The sequence below is a fragment of the Myxocyprinus asiaticus genome, chromosome 37 (assembly GCF_019703515.2).
Source record: "Myxocyprinus asiaticus isolate MX2 ecotype Aquarium Trade chromosome 37, UBuf_Myxa_2, whole genome shotgun sequence".
In the NCBI taxonomy this organism is placed as follows: Eukaryota; Metazoa; Chordata; class Actinopteri; order Cypriniformes; family Catostomidae; genus Myxocyprinus; species Myxocyprinus asiaticus.
Window position 1 is genome coordinate 41,692,838 of NC_059380.1, and position 20,240 is coordinate 41,713,077.

The 20,240-nt window shown below is 37.2% G+C and overlaps 1 protein-coding gene across 2 annotated transcripts in view; it reads right to left on the reverse strand.

Moving 5' to 3' along the window:
* tmc6b (transmembrane channel-like 6b) overlaps nt 1-20,235 on the reverse strand; it is a 35,501-nt gene extending 15,266 nt beyond the window's left edge. Inside the window, exons 1-8 of one of the 2 annotated variants that reach the window (XM_051676200.1) lie at nt 20,115-20,235; nt 7,571-7,703; nt 5,949-6,070; nt 5,712-5,843; nt 3,527-3,688; nt 3,202-3,310; nt 1,279-1,363; nt 388-651 (exon numbers count right to left, since the gene is read on the reverse strand). In XM_051676200.1, the coding sequence (XP_051532160.1) occupies nt 388-651; nt 1,279-1,363; nt 3,202-3,310; nt 3,527-3,688; nt 5,712-5,843; nt 5,949-6,070; nt 7,571-7,626 (930 nt within the window). In that variant the 5' untranslated portion in view covers nt 7,627-7,703; nt 20,115-20,235. Of the gene's footprint in view, nt 1-387; nt 652-1,278; nt 1,364-3,201; nt 3,311-3,526; nt 3,689-5,711; nt 5,844-5,948; nt 6,071-7,570; nt 7,704-16,905; nt 16,998-20,114 lie in introns of those variants that run through there. The other variant, XM_051676201.1, reaches the window with a different exon arrangement.
* Nucleotides 20,236-20,240: the final 5 nt, after the last annotated feature.

Consider the following 20,240-nt stretch of genomic DNA (forward strand, 5'->3'; position numbering starts at 1 on the left):
AAAGTGAAATAAATAAAATTAAATATAAAATACAACACATATAGGAAAATAAAAATAATACAAATATAATGTCCTAAGAAACATTTGAAATACAAAATAAGAAAAAAATACAACTAGAGATCAAAAATAGACTGCCATCAAACATTAATAAGAGGCTATATATTATTATATTATAAAATTATATTTAAAAAAATGAGGTAAAATAGAAATATCTGTTAAAAATAGACAATAGAAAAGAAAAACCTCCAAAAATGTTTAAAGGCAATTTTCCAAATCCACATTTGCATACAGTATGTGAGACTAAAATCAATAAAAAGACTGCCTGCTTGTTTTGACTGTTGTGACTAAGGATAATCAGGTTCTGAGTGTTTGTGTGTCAAAACTTACGGCTCCTGTGAGCACCTCCAGACCCCATGTGCTCCTGACGGAGGTGTTCCGGTCCTGATCCGGATGACTCACAGCCTGAGGAACCACCAGAAACAAACCCGTGATGAGGAACAGAAAGATGTTGAAGAAGAGGAGAGTTCTGAGAAAGACAAAATAAGAGAGCACGCCTGTCCCGAACCGACCGCCGACACGCTTCAGAGCCGTCTGCCACAACTGAAGAGACAACAGGAACGATAACCAGCTGTACCAGCCGTGTCTCACTGCCTGAGAGACAGACAGACAAAGAGACAGGGGTGAAACCATTTCAAGTAAATGCTATCTGGCTTTTTAAAGGCTTACATTCATTATTTTGTTGGCTTGACTGTTATTCTACAAACTTGTTTACTCTATTTGCACTCTTGTTATTTTACTTCATATAGTACATATTCCATTCTATTTATCATTGTAGACTCTGCTCAGTCAGTTCACTGCTGTATATTCTGTGTGCTTTAGTAATGCGGTTAAAGTGCATCATTACTGGTGTACTGGAAGAGCAAAAATAAACCAACAACACACATAGACCCTTTCACACACTAACTGCAGTTAACACTCGGATCTACTGTACATGCACACACACACACACACATCTAGAGTAAAGCGACTTCACTTTTATCAGTCTGATCACATAATGAGTCAAGAGATGCTACAGATTATGACTAATCTTGCTTCAGTTCTGCTCTGGTTATACTGTATAGTGCACGTTTTGAATATAGCAGGTGTTTCAGGTATTTTATGCATACAGAAAATTTACATACTGTATATATTATTTGCCTTCAAAAATATGAATTGTGCCATTCTGCTTTTACCAATCAGGGGCTCACAATGATGTCATAATGCATGTTCTGGACTCACAATGATGATGTAATACTTGAGTTGACTGCAGCAGGGGAGCTGACTCTGAGAGAGTGAGTGTTTGGCTTTATTCAACACCAACAGTCTGAAACACACACACACAGACACACACAGAGACACACACAGAGACACACAGAGACACACACAGAGACACACACAGAGACACACACAGAGACACACACAGACATACACAGACATACACACACACACACAAACACACACACAGACACAGACAGACACACACACAGACAGACACACACACAGACACACAGACACAAAGACACAGACAGACACAAAGACACAGACAGACACAAAGACACACACAGAGAAACACACACAGACACACACACAGACAGACACACACAGACAGACACACAGACAGACAGACACACAGACAGACAGACACACAGACAGACAGACACACAGACACAAAGACACAGACACAAAGACACAGACACACACACAGACACACAGAGACACACACAGAGAAACACACAGAGAAACACAGACACACAAATAGAAATAGAAGTTTATGCATCAGTCCTGGACTGTGTTGGGTGTAATCTGATTAGAAAGTAATTAGTTACTGTAATATAATGACTTTGTTAGTACAAAAAGCATTACATTTTACATTCTTGTAATCAGATTACACCAACTGACTTTCAAGGAAGTTAATTACTTAAGTACATTGCTTGGGTTACACATATTTCTAAATCAGTATTTAAAACATGAATTAAGTTTATACAGTATGTATGTCTGTTTGCATTTCTGTGACAGCTGAAGAGTCACTGTAAGGGAGAAAAACAGTGTTGAATTCAAAAATGTGTTGAATGCGTGACGCATGTAGGGCTGTCACGATTATGAAATTTGGCTGATGATAAGTGTCAAAAAAATAATTGCGATTATGACGATTAATTGTCTCGTTAAGGGCTTTCATGATTAATTGTCATATAAATCATCATATTTTTAAGGTGTGCTTTTTTCTGCATGTGTGCTTCATACACCTTAAGAAGTCATTTTTACAATTTAGTATATAAATCAAATAATAAAATAGGAATAAACTATGATTTAAGGCTTTAAAAACATATGAATGACATAAAAAATAATGTTTTAAATATCAAAATATTTCTAAATGCTTAAAATATGTTTCTCTTTTTGGTCAATTTTACATTTATAATTGTTTTAATAAAAAAATAAAATATAATTTTTATATATTTCTTAATACATTTATTTTTTTATTATGCAATAGTAAAAAAAATATTTCCCAATTTCTTCAATTTCACATGTTATTTTAATGCTCTGATTAAACCCACAAGCCTTTAAGATTTTATTTCATAATTTCATCACTCCACAGAATTATTGTACGTAGAGTGTAATGTTTAAAAAATAAACATTATTTTGAATTGGATGAGCAGAAAAACAAAAACTTTTCTATGAAAAGTGTTTTAGAAAGTAACTTACAAGTAATTAGTAATGTGATTACTTTTGCAATGAAGTCAGTAATATGATTACAACTTTAGACAATTAGCCATTTGTAATGGATTACTTTCTTGAGCCCCAACACGGATCCTGACTACAGACTAAATATTATTTTTAATAAAAGACCATTCATCACTTCAAAACTCTTTTGTGAATGTGTATCTTTAACTCAGTAATGATTCTTCAAGTGATTCATTAGACAGATTCAACTCATGACTCTGTGACTCTTTAAAAGAACTAGTTCATAAGAGTCATTTGTTTGTGAATCAGACCGCACTGATCATGTTATGTTTGTTTTTGTATTCAGCCAGGAAATACATCACAACGGAAATAAAACAAAAATGTTGTATCGTGCTTGTGTTATTTTGTGGCACAACTTGAATCACTGGGACACTGTTACAAAAGCAGGTGTGGCACAGTCATATTGTGTGTGAGTGTGTTTACCTGAGCTCTTTCTTCTCCCCTAGACTCAGTGGCATCGCCCTCAACATACGAACACGATCACTCATGGACAGATTCTGCAAATTATTCACCAGATGCTCCCTCTTATTCTCTACACACACATATACAAACGACACACAAACACACAAAATCTCTGTACCATATGAGCATGCAATGCAAAAAACTTTTCCAAGCGTTTCCAAACCTAATATATGCTGCCTACCTAGGGAGCACCTGTAATACCCAAAAAAGCAGTCGATTTGGAATGCACCAATGATGCCCAAACAATGCTGTCTAGGTAGGTAGCTCAAAGCTTTAGCGTTTTTACCTCCTTCATCTAAATCCGCTCCATCAGTTTCCACACGGTAACCGAGGATACTGGGCCGCGCAGACCGCGGGAAGTGCGTGACAGACGGTCTGCTCTGCCTGCGTCTGCGCAGCTGCATCGTGCGGTTATAATACTGGGAGATGATCGCCCCGCGACTGCGACCTGCACACACAGAGAGAGAAATGTTTCTCCTAGACAATAATGAGAGCAATTGGAGACTTGTGCTGAAGTCTCATATGTTTCTCTGGACTCCCGTACTTTCACATGTGTCTTTACGACAGATCTCAACAATGTCTCAAACTGTGCTCAGAGTTGCCCAGATACCAAAGTCATCAATCAAAAGACTCAATATGAACTCAAACATTTCTCATCCAATTCAATGCCATCCACATTCACTTTACAGCTCTATTCTCTCAGGCCCTGATTTACTCACATCACAAACACTAATTTGCTCATGGGTGTAATGTGGGTGATTTATCTAGAGAATAATTGCACAAATCACCACATGGACAAATGTTGAACACACCGTCCAAAGGAGGATTTTGCGTGTGATAACTGTACCAAATGTAGCCGTGCCGCTCACTTAAGGCTCTCGCTAAATAACGTTTTATTTTATTTATTTTTTATTTCAGGAAGACAGGGCATTTATTTTAAAGGCCATTTGTAATTGCTGTATATTTGTGATTATATGAAATCATTACTAATAACATCATTTATTATTCGCCATTTCTGAAGTGATTTTCAGGCTTGATAAATCAATTCTGTTGCAATTTAATCCATTTATATTGACACTGGCCTTTATTTTGCACATGTATGGGGCACTTTGAAACATTTTTATCTTATTTTCTGTTAAAAATATCTAAACATCCTTAAAGCAAAAAAATAAATAAATAAAAAATAAAATAAAATGACTTGAGAAGCAGAATGGCATCAGATATTAAGTCTTGTTTTCAGAGAAATCTAACAAAAGTTGGTGTGGTTAATGCTTAAAACAAGAAAGACCTACTGCCCATTGGAAAATACGTTTTTTCTTGTTATAAGCATAAACTTTACTAAATGTTGTTGGATTTCTCTCAAACTCAAGTAAATTTATCATGAATGTTTAAATCATTTTTGCTGGAGAAAATGCAAAAATACTCCGAAAATGATTTTAAGAGTGTACATCTTAAAATGCACATTCATTAAGAGAAACCCTCAAAAACTGAAAGACGCAATCCTCAGAGGACTATGGAAGACATTTTTGTGCATGCTATTAAGTTTGCTTAGATGAATGAAATATACAGTAACATATGGAATTTATAAATTACAGGAAAAGAAGCAAATATAAGATGATTAATCCAAGGTTATTTGGAATTATAAATCCTTACATTAAAAATTAAAAATGTATGTACTTAAAAAATATATTACATTTACAAATATGATTAAAAGGTTTATACAAAAGAGTGGATATATTATGTAGGCATATCCGAAAGTATTTAAAAATATGGAAAATATGAAAGTACAGATAAAAAAATAAATCACTTTTTGAGTAAAATGCTTATACATGTAGATATGAACTGATATATGTATAGGCATATGTGTACGTGTATATGTATGCATGTCTGTACAAACATAAGAATAAGAGAATTGTACCTAATTTATTTATATATTTTTTTCTATTTAGTTATTTATTTCTCCTTTTTATCATGATTGTGTTATGAGCATGTTTCAGTTATTGCTAATAAAATGTATTGAAAAACAATATAATACAAATATTTTTAAAAGTTTACACGTGCTTTTATACAGACAGACCTTTAGTAAGTTAGGGCTTTACTGTATATCAATAATTGGCTCATTTGTGTCTCATAAGAAATTTTAGGAGAAACATCAGACAAAGTTAATACTTTAATAAATTCATAAACGAGAGCTCCATCAAGTCTCCTGAGTGATGAAAGAGCAACAGAACTCAAATGAGCATCTCTGTGGTAAAGCAGAAGTGCAGGAATTAGTTCAGAAGTTTTGACTTCCCCTCAACACATCAGACATCAGTGAACCATCAGGAGGAAAGAGACGAGACCAGACGTACAGGAAGTCAGTGGCCAGAACATTAATGATAACAAACAGCCAAAGTTACACGAGCGGAAATATGTGAAGAGTTACTCATACACATTTATATTGGATGAACTGACACTGAAGACACACTGACCGATGGTACGGCTGGGCATGGACGAGAGGACTTTGAGTGTGTCAGATGACCAGCATTCTCCAATCAGAGCGTCCGTTTGCTGCAGCTCGTCAGACCGGTGGTACTCTGGAGCATCCAGACACGCCACATCATCTGAACACAAAATATACATAGAAAATTTGTTATCATTCACTCACCCTCTTGTCATTCTAAACTTGCATTACTTTCTTCTGTGGAGTACAAAAGCAATATTCGGACCTCTGCTCTCCTCCTGCAGGTCCTGTGCGGTCATCTCCATGACATCAGTGTGAAGGTCATGACTCTGTTCTTTAATGAGCTGACTGAACGAATCATGAACCACATCTTCATCAGCTGGACTCCTGAAACACACACAAAATGAACAATCACATCATATAAATATATTCGTTTTTATCAGTTGAAACAGGACCATATAAAACAACAACAACAACCCCTAAACACACTCAGAGCTCAACACAATGGGCTGCTTCAAAGATCAAGAGACAAACAATATGGAAATGAGTTATGACATCATACTGAATGACAAATCACAGAGACAAAGACTGATTGTGCACATGAATACTGATCTAAACAGACAGACAGTGACAGACAGATAGACAGACAGAGAGAGAGAGAGGCAGACAGACAGAGAGAGAGCCCTGTTGACATTTTCCACCTAGAATTCTGCAAAAACATCAGTCTGGGTTGTAGAGCAGAACTGGGCCGGTTCCCTCTCCTCACTGAAATCCAGAAGAGAGCAGCTAAGTTCTGGTTCCATTTGTCAGACACACCTCCATCACTGTGTCTTTACACACAGGACAGGACACCCAGAGAGTGACTGGCTATATATTTCATCCATATTAAAGACTACTGTGTGAGTGAGCATAGTCTGTCTGTAGAGACGGGTCGACACAGACAGAACTGGAGACCCAGAGAGGACAGACTGTGTTCACACTGCACTGAAGGTGTCGTGGAGGATGAGCTGCACTTCCTCACTCACTGCAGTGAATATGAGGCAATTAGAAGCACACACTTTACACAAATAGCTCATATTCTACCCGAATTCCAGGACACAAATGATTCAGACAAACTCTGGTATCTTATGGGAGAGAAAGTAGAGTGTGTTCAGCTGGCAGTACAGTATGTGTCCTCCTGTCATCATATGAGGGAGAGAGACTGACCCCTCATCATATTACAACTCTATTCAAACTAATATTTTAATTTACTTTTTTCATCACTTCCTCATTGCTTTCTGTATTTTACTCTGTCATTTGTTTGTATTTTATTATCACTACTATTTATTTATTGTATATACATGTTTTTTATGTTTGTAATATATTTATTACTCAATGCTTTGGCAACATTGTATACGGTCATGCCAATAAAGCCAAGAAGAATATATTCATCATTGGCAAAGAAAACTCAAAGAAATAAACAAATATTAAGACAGAATATAAATTGGCATCATATCTGATTAAAATGAAAGACTACCGTCACAGGAAGCTTCTGACTAATTATCGTGTGAGTGAGCACAGTCTGTCTGTAGAGACGGGTCGACACAGACAGAACTGGAGATCCAGAGAGGACAGACTGTGTTCACACTGCACTGAAGGTGTCTTAGAGGAATGACTACACTTCCTCACTGAGTACAGTAAATATGAGACCATCAGAGACAGATACTTCCTGAATTCAACAGAGTAAAATATTCCTGCGAACAAACACACACCCAGAACACACCCAGAGCTTTTATACAGAGCACACACAGGAAGAAGAGAGTCAGGCGAGGTTCCACAGACAAAAAGGGTAAAACAACATGATTACAGAGTCAAAAGAGTAAAAAGTGAAACACAAACGTGACTTACTCCAGATCAGTGATCATGAGGTGCAGATCAGAGTCAAAACTGACTCTAGAGTCCATGAGTCCAGCTGGAATCACCAACACACCTGAGAAAACTCCTGAACAATCCCACCGCCCGTCATTCTGCTGCTGAACACCTGACACACACACAGAAGAATGTGAGTGAGCGAATGTGTTTCAAACTGTATCAATCTGAAGGTGTGTCAGAGCGCCCGCTAACATCAACGTCTCAAGAAGAACCCAGAAGGCACTTCACAAGAGAACGGCTCATGATAACAATGCTGACTGCAAAGAGCCGTATAATCATACATGTGGTTTAGGAAAATAAGACTTGTGTACTTTGGACCAACTTTTAAAAAGGGAGGAGAGAACAATTCGTTTTGATCTGAAAGACTGTTTGTCCAATCAAACTCATCCGGCCAACACGGTGTTGCATCACACGCACCAAAAACAAGCCAGGGCTGGGTACTGATACAGATTTCACGATTTGGTTTGATTCCCATTTGATTCATATGGATATTTTCAGCTATAATGTCCATATCGCTTACACATGAATGAAATTCTCTCTCAGCTAATGCTGGTAATTATACAGCGGACCTTATAACTTGGTACTTTATGAAAATATTAATTTCAAAAGTGACACCAGGGCCCAAACTATTCAGTTCAATTGCTATTTATTTAACAGATTTAATCATTAACCCTTGCATGTCAATTTAAAAAAGTTACTCAGAGGTCCTTCAAGGACAAAAATGTCCACGTCAAAAATCTGCCATAATTATATTATATATTCATATTATTTTCCACTTTCAATTAGTTAATTTCCTGATCATAACTACCAAATATTCATTCATTTTCAGGATTTTAACCCTTTTAATGCCAGTTTGTTTACATAATGCTACGGTTGTTTTCACACACACACACACACACACACACACACATTTCTCAATACACATACAAAACACACTCTGACATCCATACCAACACACCCACACAATTTTAGCTACATTATTTATTCAATTGTCCTGCAGTGCTCTATAATACAGCAAACAGAGAACAGGGGAAAAGCATGTATTTGCTCCATAGGCTAAACATGAGATAAATGGTGCCATCTGGTGGAATATAAAAAATAAATACATTTTGAAGTCAGGGCTCCGTAATGAAAGTGTAATATCATAGAATTCATGATTTTATGCTTTAATGGCACTAGGATCAAATATTGCAGTTTTAATGGGTTTCAATGGGGACATTTTTGTCCTGAAGGTCCTGAGTGTAACTATTTTGTGTACACAGTGTATTATAGATGTATTATAGGAACTGAGGTTCAAATATAAAAATTCCCCCAAAATACACACCTTGGCAAAAATTTTGCCATTGGCATTAACACAAATGGTCGAAAAAACAAAAATGTCCTGAAGGTCACACAAGGGTTAATTAAACCAAAACTGAAGTAAACTTTTGAAATAAATGTAAAAAATTAATCTTGTGATTTGAAGAATTGATATAAGAATCGTTCAAATGAAGATCGTGATCAGTTGTAACATCAATATTTTTACCCAGACCTACCAAAAACTGTAATATTAATACATTTCAATGTTTGATCAAAGATATTTGATGAACAATTTTGGTACTGTGTCTCATCACCACTTAATGTCCAAAGATCTGGTTCCTGAAGCAAAACCAGTTGAGAAGAACTAAAAAGACCTCTGAAGGGCAAATGACTCAAAATTAAAGCATTAAAGGAATATTCCGGGTTTAATACAAGTTAATCTCAGTCGACAGCATTTGTGGTATAATACTGATTACCACAAAAATTAATTTAGAAAAAAGCACAAATCTGTGTTCCAGTGAGACACTTAAAATAGAAGTCAACCACTCGTATGGATTACCTTTAAGTGCTTTTTGGAGCATAAGGGTAAACAAATGGAGAGAATTAGCTATTCTTTTGATAGTTTAATTTGGTCCTCCATTCAGTCCCAATTAAATTCTTTTAAATGAAAAACAGTGTGTTATAAAGCAAAGGAGGGGGTTTGAATCTGCAAGTTTACAAGTTGTTGATTCTGAACATGTGTGCCTACAGCAAATCTACAGCTGACTAAAGATAAAGAAGAACTAGAAAGTGTGTGTGTGTGTGTGTGTGTGTGAAATGTTGAGAACATATATTAATGGGTGGAGGTACATGATCGTTTTCCTGGCACTGAACCACGCCTGACATCAGCAGCAGCAGTTTGTGGTGAAATGGGATCCAAATGTTAAACCCTCTGAGACACCACCACAACACAATCTACATTCATTCTTCGTGTGCATTTAAATCTTTCTGTTCTTTGGAAATCACATTATCTGTCCACCACAAACTCCTGCTAGACACTCAGTTGATCAGTTTCAATCAGTGATTTCCCACATCTGTACGCTTCAGGTATACAGTCACCTCAAGAAGTGTTTGGACACTTCAGTCACACTTATAAAGGTCTGAAATAAATTGCATTGCATAACTAAATATTAGAGCTTTTCTCAGTCCTGAGCTATTTTTTAAATACTAGTTAGTAAGCTTCACTAAAACTTTTAAGTTGTTGCTTTTGTAGGTTTTTCAAATGGAAATGGATATATGGGTAGAAGCTAAGATAACTGAGTAAAAAATGCAGCATTAAGATGTCTCTACACTAGCAGACTCAGAATAACTAAAATTGGGTGGGGGTTGTCACACTTAATGAATGTTTTCACTAATCTTGCACTCCTAGTCAGTGAGCCTGTCACATTTACTGATTAAAAACAGAGGGAAGGTGTCACACTTAATGACTGCCTTTGACTTTTCTCAACGCTTCACTGTCATGCCCCATTTTCACAGGTTGTTGGTGCATGACACGGACGGGTTAAGCCGTTGTGCACCGTCTCCAGGACGAGAGTGGAGTCCGAGTTGGGGTAGCAAAGCTCACCGCCCCTTTTAATGGTCTGTCATGATATGACATATGAGATACAGTATGACATACAAACACACGTGCTGACTCCAAAGAGCAATAAACTTCTCCAAATGCACCGTCCACGAGCGATTTCCAGACGCCATGCTTTTTCTGCAGAAAAACATTCACTTCCGTCCTCTGGCAAAAACACACTTTATACATGAAGTGCACACCTTGGTCTCTGCCTTGGTGGCGTGTTCCTGCCCGACCACAGCCAGTGATAATTTCAAGCAAGCCGGATGTGTATTTTCAGTGTTTTCAAGGCATTAACTCAGCTTGGAGTCCAGACAGTCAAGTGGTTAACACCTCCGGCTGAGAGGTGCTAATGGGCATTCTGTCACCCTCTGTCTGGCTAGTGATGTTAATGAAGCTAACACCTTAAAATCACTGGTAAAGTCAGCTAGTGTAGAGCCAGCGTTAGTTTGAAATGTGGACCAGAAACGAGGTGAACAAATACTATCAAGTTAGGCTTTGAAGACATTACACTATGTTTGAAAATAAAGAAAATTAAATAAGACTACAAGAGAATAAAGGAGCATATCATTTACATTTATTGTGAATATAGCTGATACACTGTGTTCATTTTGTGTATAGTTTCCTTGTTCTACTGTTCAGAGCTTTGGCTTTGCTTGACTTATTTTGCACTACCTCGTTTGCAGTTGTTTGCACATTTTAAAAGCTTCTGTTTGCATTATGCACTAAAAAAAGTTGCTTATACTTTACCTCAAGGCTATAAGTGATTTATTTTTTACTAGGGCTGTCAAACTATTAAAATAATTAATTGCGATTAATCACTTTTCCCCCCTTTTTTTCCCCGTTAATCGCGATTAATCACAATATCTTTATAAACATGAGTGGACAAAATGTGCTTCATCCAGATGCATTTTCTGTTGCCCAACAGAGTTGAGCAACAGTAAATGAACAACACAACTCAATTCTAATTATGTACAAAATACGGTAGTTGTAAGTGTATTATGACAGGAGTTTTGACAGACATAATCTTTGCAGGAGCACAGCTTATTTAAATAAAGTTCTTGCTTTCTGTGTCCCTTAGTTCAGGTACTAGTTCCACAGTTGTGTGGAAAAACACCTTATGGTCACCGTCTCCTTGGAATGTCAAAATAAAAGCCAGAAATGAGGAGTTAAATAGCTCTGGTCATGTGACTATTTGCACCACTCATGTAAAAAATCTGCACTGTCATTTACAATTGACAATTCTGTGCAAAATACATTAAAAACTCCTTTTAGACCCGGGTCACAATTGTAACCGGTGGAATTAAATGGGTTAATGACAGTGTAGTTTACCTGCAGGGTTCCAGCAATGTCCCACTATCAACCAGAGACACTGTGACAGAACCTTGGAGACAGCAGCAGGGTTTCTGTTAGTCAGTAATCAGTACCGTCGCTCCCTATATGCATGTTATGCAGTCTGCGTAGGGCACCAACTCCCTAGGGGGGCATCAGAAACTCCACCAGCTGCCTTTACTGGCACATTATCTGTTACTCAAGGACCCGGTAGCAGTCGCAGAACACAGATGATGGCTTCGCGCTCACACTTTCATTTAGCACTCGCACCGCGCCTCGCAGTGCAAGGCAGGTGTTCAAATGGCAGCTGTCTTGCACTGCAATCATGTTACAAAGTTGCGAGCTCTATCTGTGCTTTGTGGGCACGTTCTACTGCTGTGCTACATTGATCAAATACTTGGCGCAGGTATCAGCATAATGTCTCCCTCCACCTGTTTCCCGACGGTCAATGCATGTGACATTAGCGCTGTTTGCACGAATTGACTCGCTTCTCATGAACTACAGTTTATTCAAAGGGTTATATTACTCTTTAACGGCATTAAAAAAATTAGTGCCATTAAATGAATTTTGCGTTAACGCGTTATTAACTTGTTAACTTCGCCAGCACTATTTTTCACATTTGGTATGTGCACATACTATCTGTATCACAGCGTTGATTGAATTGCTAGCTGAACTCAATGTTAGAAACTTTATACACAACAGCTTCAAGCAGTGTTGGGGAAGCTACTTTGAAACTGTCTTTTGAAAAGCTACAAGCTACTCATAATTTTAAGTAGTTAAGCTACAGTCAAGCTACTCTTTTGAAAAAGTAATTAGCTACACTACAAGTTACTATCAAAAAGTAGCTAGCTACATTGAAGCTACTTATTGAGGCATTATTTTTTACAATGTTACTATCAAACCAAATAATATTAATAACAAAATTTACACTAATAACATTTATTAATTAATAAATGTATTAATTCATTTTAATGTATTTAAATTAAATACATTAAATGAACAGTAACATTAATACAGTTAATAATGGCCATAAAATACAACAACATTAAAAAAGTATTTTTTTATATTATACTTCACACTTTTCAGTCCAGGATCACATTTTATGATCAACTCTGCTTGGGCTGACTAGTATGGATAATATATGAATAGAGACTCAGAGCTTGTAATCTATTTCTAATTCTTTTACCAATAATATTATTTATTTTACATGAAAGTAATAGTTAATTAAATACTAAGAAATGGAGAAATCAAACAGTTATGCATGATAGGAATTATTTCTCTCGCTGCTCTCAATAACGCACAGATAATGAGATGCAAAAAACTTATTCAGAACAGGAAGAATAACGGTAAAGGCATTAATAACTTTTTGAATTACTTTATTTTAAAAAGTATAGGTAGAACAAAGTGCCTAAAACATTGTTTGTTTCAATAAATAAAATGGCGTTGTTTTATCAATTTGTATGTCTTGTAAAAGTAAACAAACTGTGGTTGGTTGCTTTTACATCACAATCAGACAATCTATCGTGAGCCGTAATAAGCTGCCTGTAGATGATGGTGAGAGGAGGAGGGCGTGGCCTGGCCATGATGGAGCATGGCCGGCACTGAATCAGCTGATCAGCGGGAGAGCGAGATAAGGGGCAGCCAGATCGCACGGCTGTCTAAAGGTCAACACTCGGATAAATCCGAGCGCATCTTGTCCACGTCATGTTTTGCACAAAAAAACATTGGTCATCCGTTGTTTTCGTTTAAAGCGAGTCACCTCGGCTGTTGTCGCATTAAGTTCAATCATCGCCGCTTCAACAGTGTCACGTTCTTGCATCACAGCTTATTTAAATAAAGTTCTTGTTTTCTGTGTCCCTGGTTCTACAAGGAACTGATTTTAGTTCAGGTACTAGTTCCACAGTTGTGTGGAAAAACACCTTATGGTCACCGTCTCCTTGGAATGTCAAAATAAAAGCCAGAAATGATGACTGAAATAATTTACTATTGTATGATAAAATTCTAATATTTATTATTTTTATGATTAATAATAATAATAATTGTTATTTTTTTTTAATTAAATTACAATAATATTTAACTTAATTGGGTTCCAAAAATAATTGTGTGATTGAAAAGTGGACTTTTATTTTATTACAACTGAAGTGAAGAAAAAGTCCAGATACTAACTGAAAAATGTGTAAAGAGAGTCAGCTTCTTGTCTACTTTCACTGGGATTACGATTACACATTTATTATGTAATTGTTTGTTTGTTTGTTTTCTCTATTTTATAATGAAATAATGTGTAGTTAGATGTTTTTGTTTCTTTACATATAAAAGAGAACCCTGAATGAGTTCCACACAGTGAGGTGTAAATATTCTAAACTCATTTGTGTTACTGAATATCCGGTTTCACTCAGAAATATGTCACATTACGGGTTGTGAACGCAGATTCATGTTCAGTCGCAGACATGAATCTCACATGGAAAAACGAAACTTTGTTTTCTAAGAACAACTCAGTTGTCTCACAGTACTGACAACAATGAGAAGGAACTGTGAGTGTGTGTGTGTGTGTGTGTGTGGTCTCCCAAAGGGAGTGTTTTCTGTGACATCCTGCTTTGAGTCTGTTGAGTTGTTGTGATGGGATACGACCCTACAGGGGGGTAAAATGTAATCTGAAAAGAGGGAGGGGGACTTATATAAGACAGATTGTCCAGAACTCAAAACTGATGGTACAAATGAATCAGTGTGTAGCAGAGAGATCAGATTACACTGAATTCTGGGCATGTTTGTACATCTGGAACTAGAACAACAGCGATGAACGATCCAGTCATGTACTGTCACGATAAAATATCTCTATAAGAAGAAAAGCGTTTCTCCTGGAAGTCTGAACCAGTTCACAGTGATCATGAGCCGTAAAAAAGACATAATGATCAATCAGATTTCCAGACAACCCTAAACTATTCAGCAGAATCAATTCTTTTCAGAATTTCTTCTAAACAAAACATGCTGTTCCTGTTTAGTGTCATGTCACATAACACATGACGAGACTCTACAAACATCTGCTGACAGGATTCTATCGAACCAAACCGTTCTTATTTACACTTCATATTTGAGATGATTTATATTCTGGTCATTTGTTGTCTTGCTCAAATTACTTTGTTGCACCAATTCAACCAGTATGAGAATTTCAGTAAAAATCACTACAAACCTGAAATCTGTGACAAATACAACTGGAACTTTCTGGCTTTGCTATGAAATCTAGTGAGATCCCCAGACAAGGTACTGTGGTGTTTTGAAAATCCCTGAAATGATCATGTTTATTCTGAGACAAAGACACTTATTTTTCAGTTTTGTTCAAGGTGATTAAATCAAAAGTTTTTAAATAACTGTCCAGTAAGTGAAAGGATAGTATTTGGGGTAAAAAGCCCCCTATAAAACACTGTTTGTCTTAAGTGGAGGTAATAGATTTGATATCTATCACACTGACAGATCCGATCACAATGAAGATTCATTTGTTTGGAGAATACTTGAGATGTTCTGAGATGAACAGGAAATTATGCCTTCTTTTCTGAATAAGCATCATCTTAAATTGATACACAACAAAACATCTTGCTGACTCAAAAGTATTTGCATGAGTTGGCAAATTTTGCACTGTAACTATTGCCTTTATTATCTGCACGATATCACAATATTCAGCCTGGGGGCCCCAAGTGTGGGGTAAAAGGCTCCCTCGCCACCTTTTTTTTTTATCCCCTTTTCTCCCAATTTGGAATGCACAATTCCCACTACTTAGTAGGTCCTCGTGGTGGCGCGGTTACTCACCTCAATCCGGGTGGTAGAGGACAAGTCTCAGTTGCCTCCGCCTCTGAGGCCGTCAATCCGCGCATCTTATCACGTGACTCGTTGTGCATGACACCGCGGAGACTCACAGCATGTGGATACTCATGCTACTCTCCACGATCCACACACAACTTACCACACGCCCCATTGAGAGCGAGAACCACTAATCACGACCACGAGGAGGTTACCCCATGTGACTCTACCCTCCCTAGCAACCGGGCCAATTTGGTTGCTCAGGAGACCTGGCTGGAGTCACTCAGCACGCCCTGGATTCGAACTCGCGACTCCAGGGGTGATAGTCAGCGACAATACTCGCTGAGATACCCAGGATTCCCCACAAATGCCCCTTTTTAATCAACACAAACTTCTGTTACCACAAAAAAACTAATGTTCCTTATGTTGTGCCTTTCGCCCCATTGTACCCTACTATGGTTACTATTCTTGGACGTAATACCATGGTAACACCAAGTTTCTGCCATCTAAGATGCTGCAACCATTGCATTCTTTCAAATGCCTCACAGTCTCAAGTCAACATGAATATGGTAATCATTCATGGCTTCATCTCTGTCTTTAGGAAGGACTTCACAGACAATAAACTGTACACCAATCGCAGCAATTGCCAGTTCAAACAGCCAGTAATACTTCATTGACCACTGCCTGCATCACTTTCTTCTCCTAAAATGGAATACATAGACAATACATTACTGCCAACTAGTCTGAAACATTACCTAACAAAGAGTATTACACATAACTAACTGATATTGGCATTATGTTTATGCCAACTGAGCCTGGTTTCTGCCATGGGTTTATCATATGTTTAGTGTTCACATTGAGTTCTTTAATCATTACAGCTTCGAAAAGAGAACTGGAGATTGTAGAGTTACAGTGACAGTCTCAGATTGTAAATCTATTGTACTTTGAGTCGAGATGTTTATTAGTATGATGCTTTTCACAATACACATTGTTTGAAAATCACACTGTCATGTCTGTAATCTAATATATGTCATAACGTCTCCCGTGAACAGCTTCATTCACTCTATAAGATCATAAATGTGTCATTCTTGCAGAAATCAGATCGTTTTATCCTCTCCTCACCTGCCGACTCATAAGTAGCGAGTTCAAATGCACCTGATTCTTTCTCTTCTGTTCATAAACTCGTTTAAACTTCATATCGATCGTGTTTTCTTCATATATCGCTCATGCAAACGCGATTTAAACTCTGTTGAGCAGTAATAAATAAAGTAAATGAGTTGTTACTCACCGCGCCGCTCGAGTGCACATAAACTCCCAGATAGTTTGTACCAACACGAACTGAGAAGTGTATAAATGTCCGAATCGCTTTAGCGAGTCGGTTCGTTCGGTGAGCCGGTTCTTACAACGATTCACAAATTCATTTGAGTCATCGCTGAAATAGTACTCCCAGAAGATGACACAGACTAGATAAGACTGCAAATAAAGCAGTTAAAAGTGCAGCTCTGAAGATTGTGTTTGTGTGTTTCTGTATTTTACTGTAATATCTTCTTGAAAATAGGAAGGGAAATGCTTGTTAAGTATGCAGTATTTTTGTAATGGTGGCAGTGTTTACTTTTGAATACAAAGACAATTAATGATATCAGCGTGTGAGACTTTTGTGTACTATTTGCATTACGGGAATATCAAGTTATTACCAGTCAATCGTATTTGTTTTATCTGCTTAGAAGAACAGTTCATGGCACCCTTGCATAGTATGGCAAGCCGTTTTAGCATTTATTCATTTGCAGGACTGGGCAAATGTTGTGTTGTCTTTTATTTAAACGTGTCACCCACCGTGTTTCATTCGAATGATTCAAATGACTCGGTTCTTCTGAATCATTAAAAGAATCGATTCACAAGAACGCGATTGGGACATACTAGGACTGAGTTATTTTAGTTTACCGTCGGGGGGATCAAATCTCCCTCAAACACAACACTTTTAATTTTATTTTTCCCCTGATGTTTTTATGATCGCATTAAGGATGTAATGTATTTCTGAGGCGAAAAATGTTAGACTGAACAACAATTCAATGTAATTAGACACACGTATTGATTCACCTCAGACATTTAACAATGGTACGATCCGATTCGTTGTTGAGAGACCATTGAACTTTTGTAAGCACAGACTGTCCCAAATGGCGCACTTCATGTGGACTTGCAGTCTCGTGGCCTTCAGTTGCGCGTGCTTGTGAAGTCTACGAGTCCGTAGTTTGTCCCATTTGTGATTTTAGCGCGAGGGTTCTCGCGAGCGCCCCCTTTGCGCCCTCGATGCTGTCGTCGTCGAAGCCCGCACTGCTCCGGGCTCACGGCAGTCCGCTACCCAACAGTCCTTGCGACAGACCAATCAGAAGGACTCCAGTTTCTGCACTGGAGGAAAAAACATGGCGGACAAGGCGATGTTAAATTGCGGATTAAAAATTATTTTAATAGTCGCTTTTTCCTGATTGTCAACGGCGGATCACTTGCTTATCATGGGTATATAGAATCACTTTAAGTCTGATGTGTAGAACTTGTTCAAAACTTTGTTTTATTTAATTTTCCAGAGATATGGAATTACTCCTATTTAGTTTATTGTTATTGTTGTTTCAAAGAGGATTTTAGAATTATTGTGAGTCTCTAAAATATCAAGACAGGAAAGAATAATTTAATGCACATGGCTGTAGCTTGTAAGATTGCTTATATTTATTGATATAGCAACATTCGTTCTAACAGTGCTATTTATACCTGCAGAAGTGTGTCTGTGTGTATTTTATAAATATTTTGGCGAATATGTGGCGGTATATTCTTTCTATACATTTTACTGTGTTCTAAGCCGTAACTATCCACGTGTCTGAATAATGTTTATTTGTTCGGTAAAGATATAAAACAATGGGGTTTTGTTGCTGTAGTCATATGTGCACTTTGTTTTTCAGAGGTTCTTTATTATCTAATGCATTTGTCAGTGTGTTGCTTGAAATTATTTAATAAAAACAAATATTCAATAGTTAGTTTAAAGTGTGTTCCTTTACCCTATCTATCAATGCCATGACTATTTGAAATAATAATTTGTAAAACTGCATGTAAATAAAAACATAATGTAAAAAATGCGTCATCTGATTGAAGTCTTGAAGTCTGTCCCAAATGCATACTTTTACCAATCATGCCCCCTCATGGACTTGCTGACTAGTGCCCCATCGGTCTGCACCAGAGGAAGACCACAAGGGTGGAGGGTGCCATTTGGGACAGGGCCACTGGCTCATATTATACATTGATATAACTGTCATTTAAATCATTCTCACAGTGATCAAAGATTAAAAATGTCTTTAAAATCACTCTGTATTCCACATGTATAAGTGTGATGATAGTTTTATAGCCTCAGAGGTAAATTGCATTACACTTTCATAGCTCAGGAGACTTATCTTCTCAAATGTGTTTCATTTAAGCATCAAATTTGCCTCACAGGTTTCTCTATGAAATCATAGTTCAGAACATTTGTTCTTGGATGAATATGATGAAAAATATTTGAGATATTGCCTGATATACTGGTAAATCTGAGCACAGTTTGAGACACTGTTGTCTGTCTATTTTGAGTAAATAAAAGTAGGTTTGAAACCTTTCTATATAAACTATATAATATAACACAAATCAACACTTTAACCAACATGTCAAACGTTTATTTGAGAAGAGTCCAGTCCCTGATAGCACAGGTGCATCACCCAGACGTCTATTTGATGTGTTTAAATCCGGAAGACATACTTTTAGGTTGTTTGGTCATCTGCAAGAAGACGTTTCCTCTCGGATGTTAATAAGACATTCAGCAGATGTCTTTGAGACCTTTATGGTTTAGACTGCTTGTAAATCGGATCTTTTTAAGATGTTTAGCAGATGTAAATTAGATTGGGATGCTCGGAGATGCGGATGATGATTCAGATGTGTTTTGAAGGATTGCATGGCTGTCTAAAGGTCAACACTCAGATAAAGCAGAAAGCTCTGTGGTCTTTATTGTTGCTCATTTTTTCCATCTTTGTGTCGCAGTTTATTGGTAAAGTTGCAAAATAGCTCAGTGATGCAATTAAGGAGGAAGTACCACATTCAACACCAGAGAGAGGATGTGTGTGTGTGTGTGTGTGTGTGTGCTAAACTCAGTTGTGGTTTAGTTTCTGTTGCTCAAGCTTGTTTGTCTGATGTGAGATGCTTTAGCAGTGTCAGAAATGAACTTTCCTATATCAAATACTTAATTAATCAATTCAATATGAATAATGAGATTCTATAGCTTGTTATTTGTAGAGCTGGGTATTGACACTGATTTCCAGATTGTATTCAATTCAATTAGACTAAATTAGAATTTTGAGTGAACTGTCCCTTTAAGAATATTACATACTCTTATATAAGTTATAGAAGTTATACTCTTCACTGGAAATCAGTCAGTTGAAATCAGTTAGTCAAAACTCAAATTGACAGCACAATATCTGCTCTTACCTGCCCAGAAAACCCTCGGCCACAGACTCCAAATGATCCCAACTTGCTTGTTTCAAGTTATTAGACATGTACGATTTAGGTCCAGATCTTATACAGGCTTTTCGCATCATGTTCAGATGTGACACC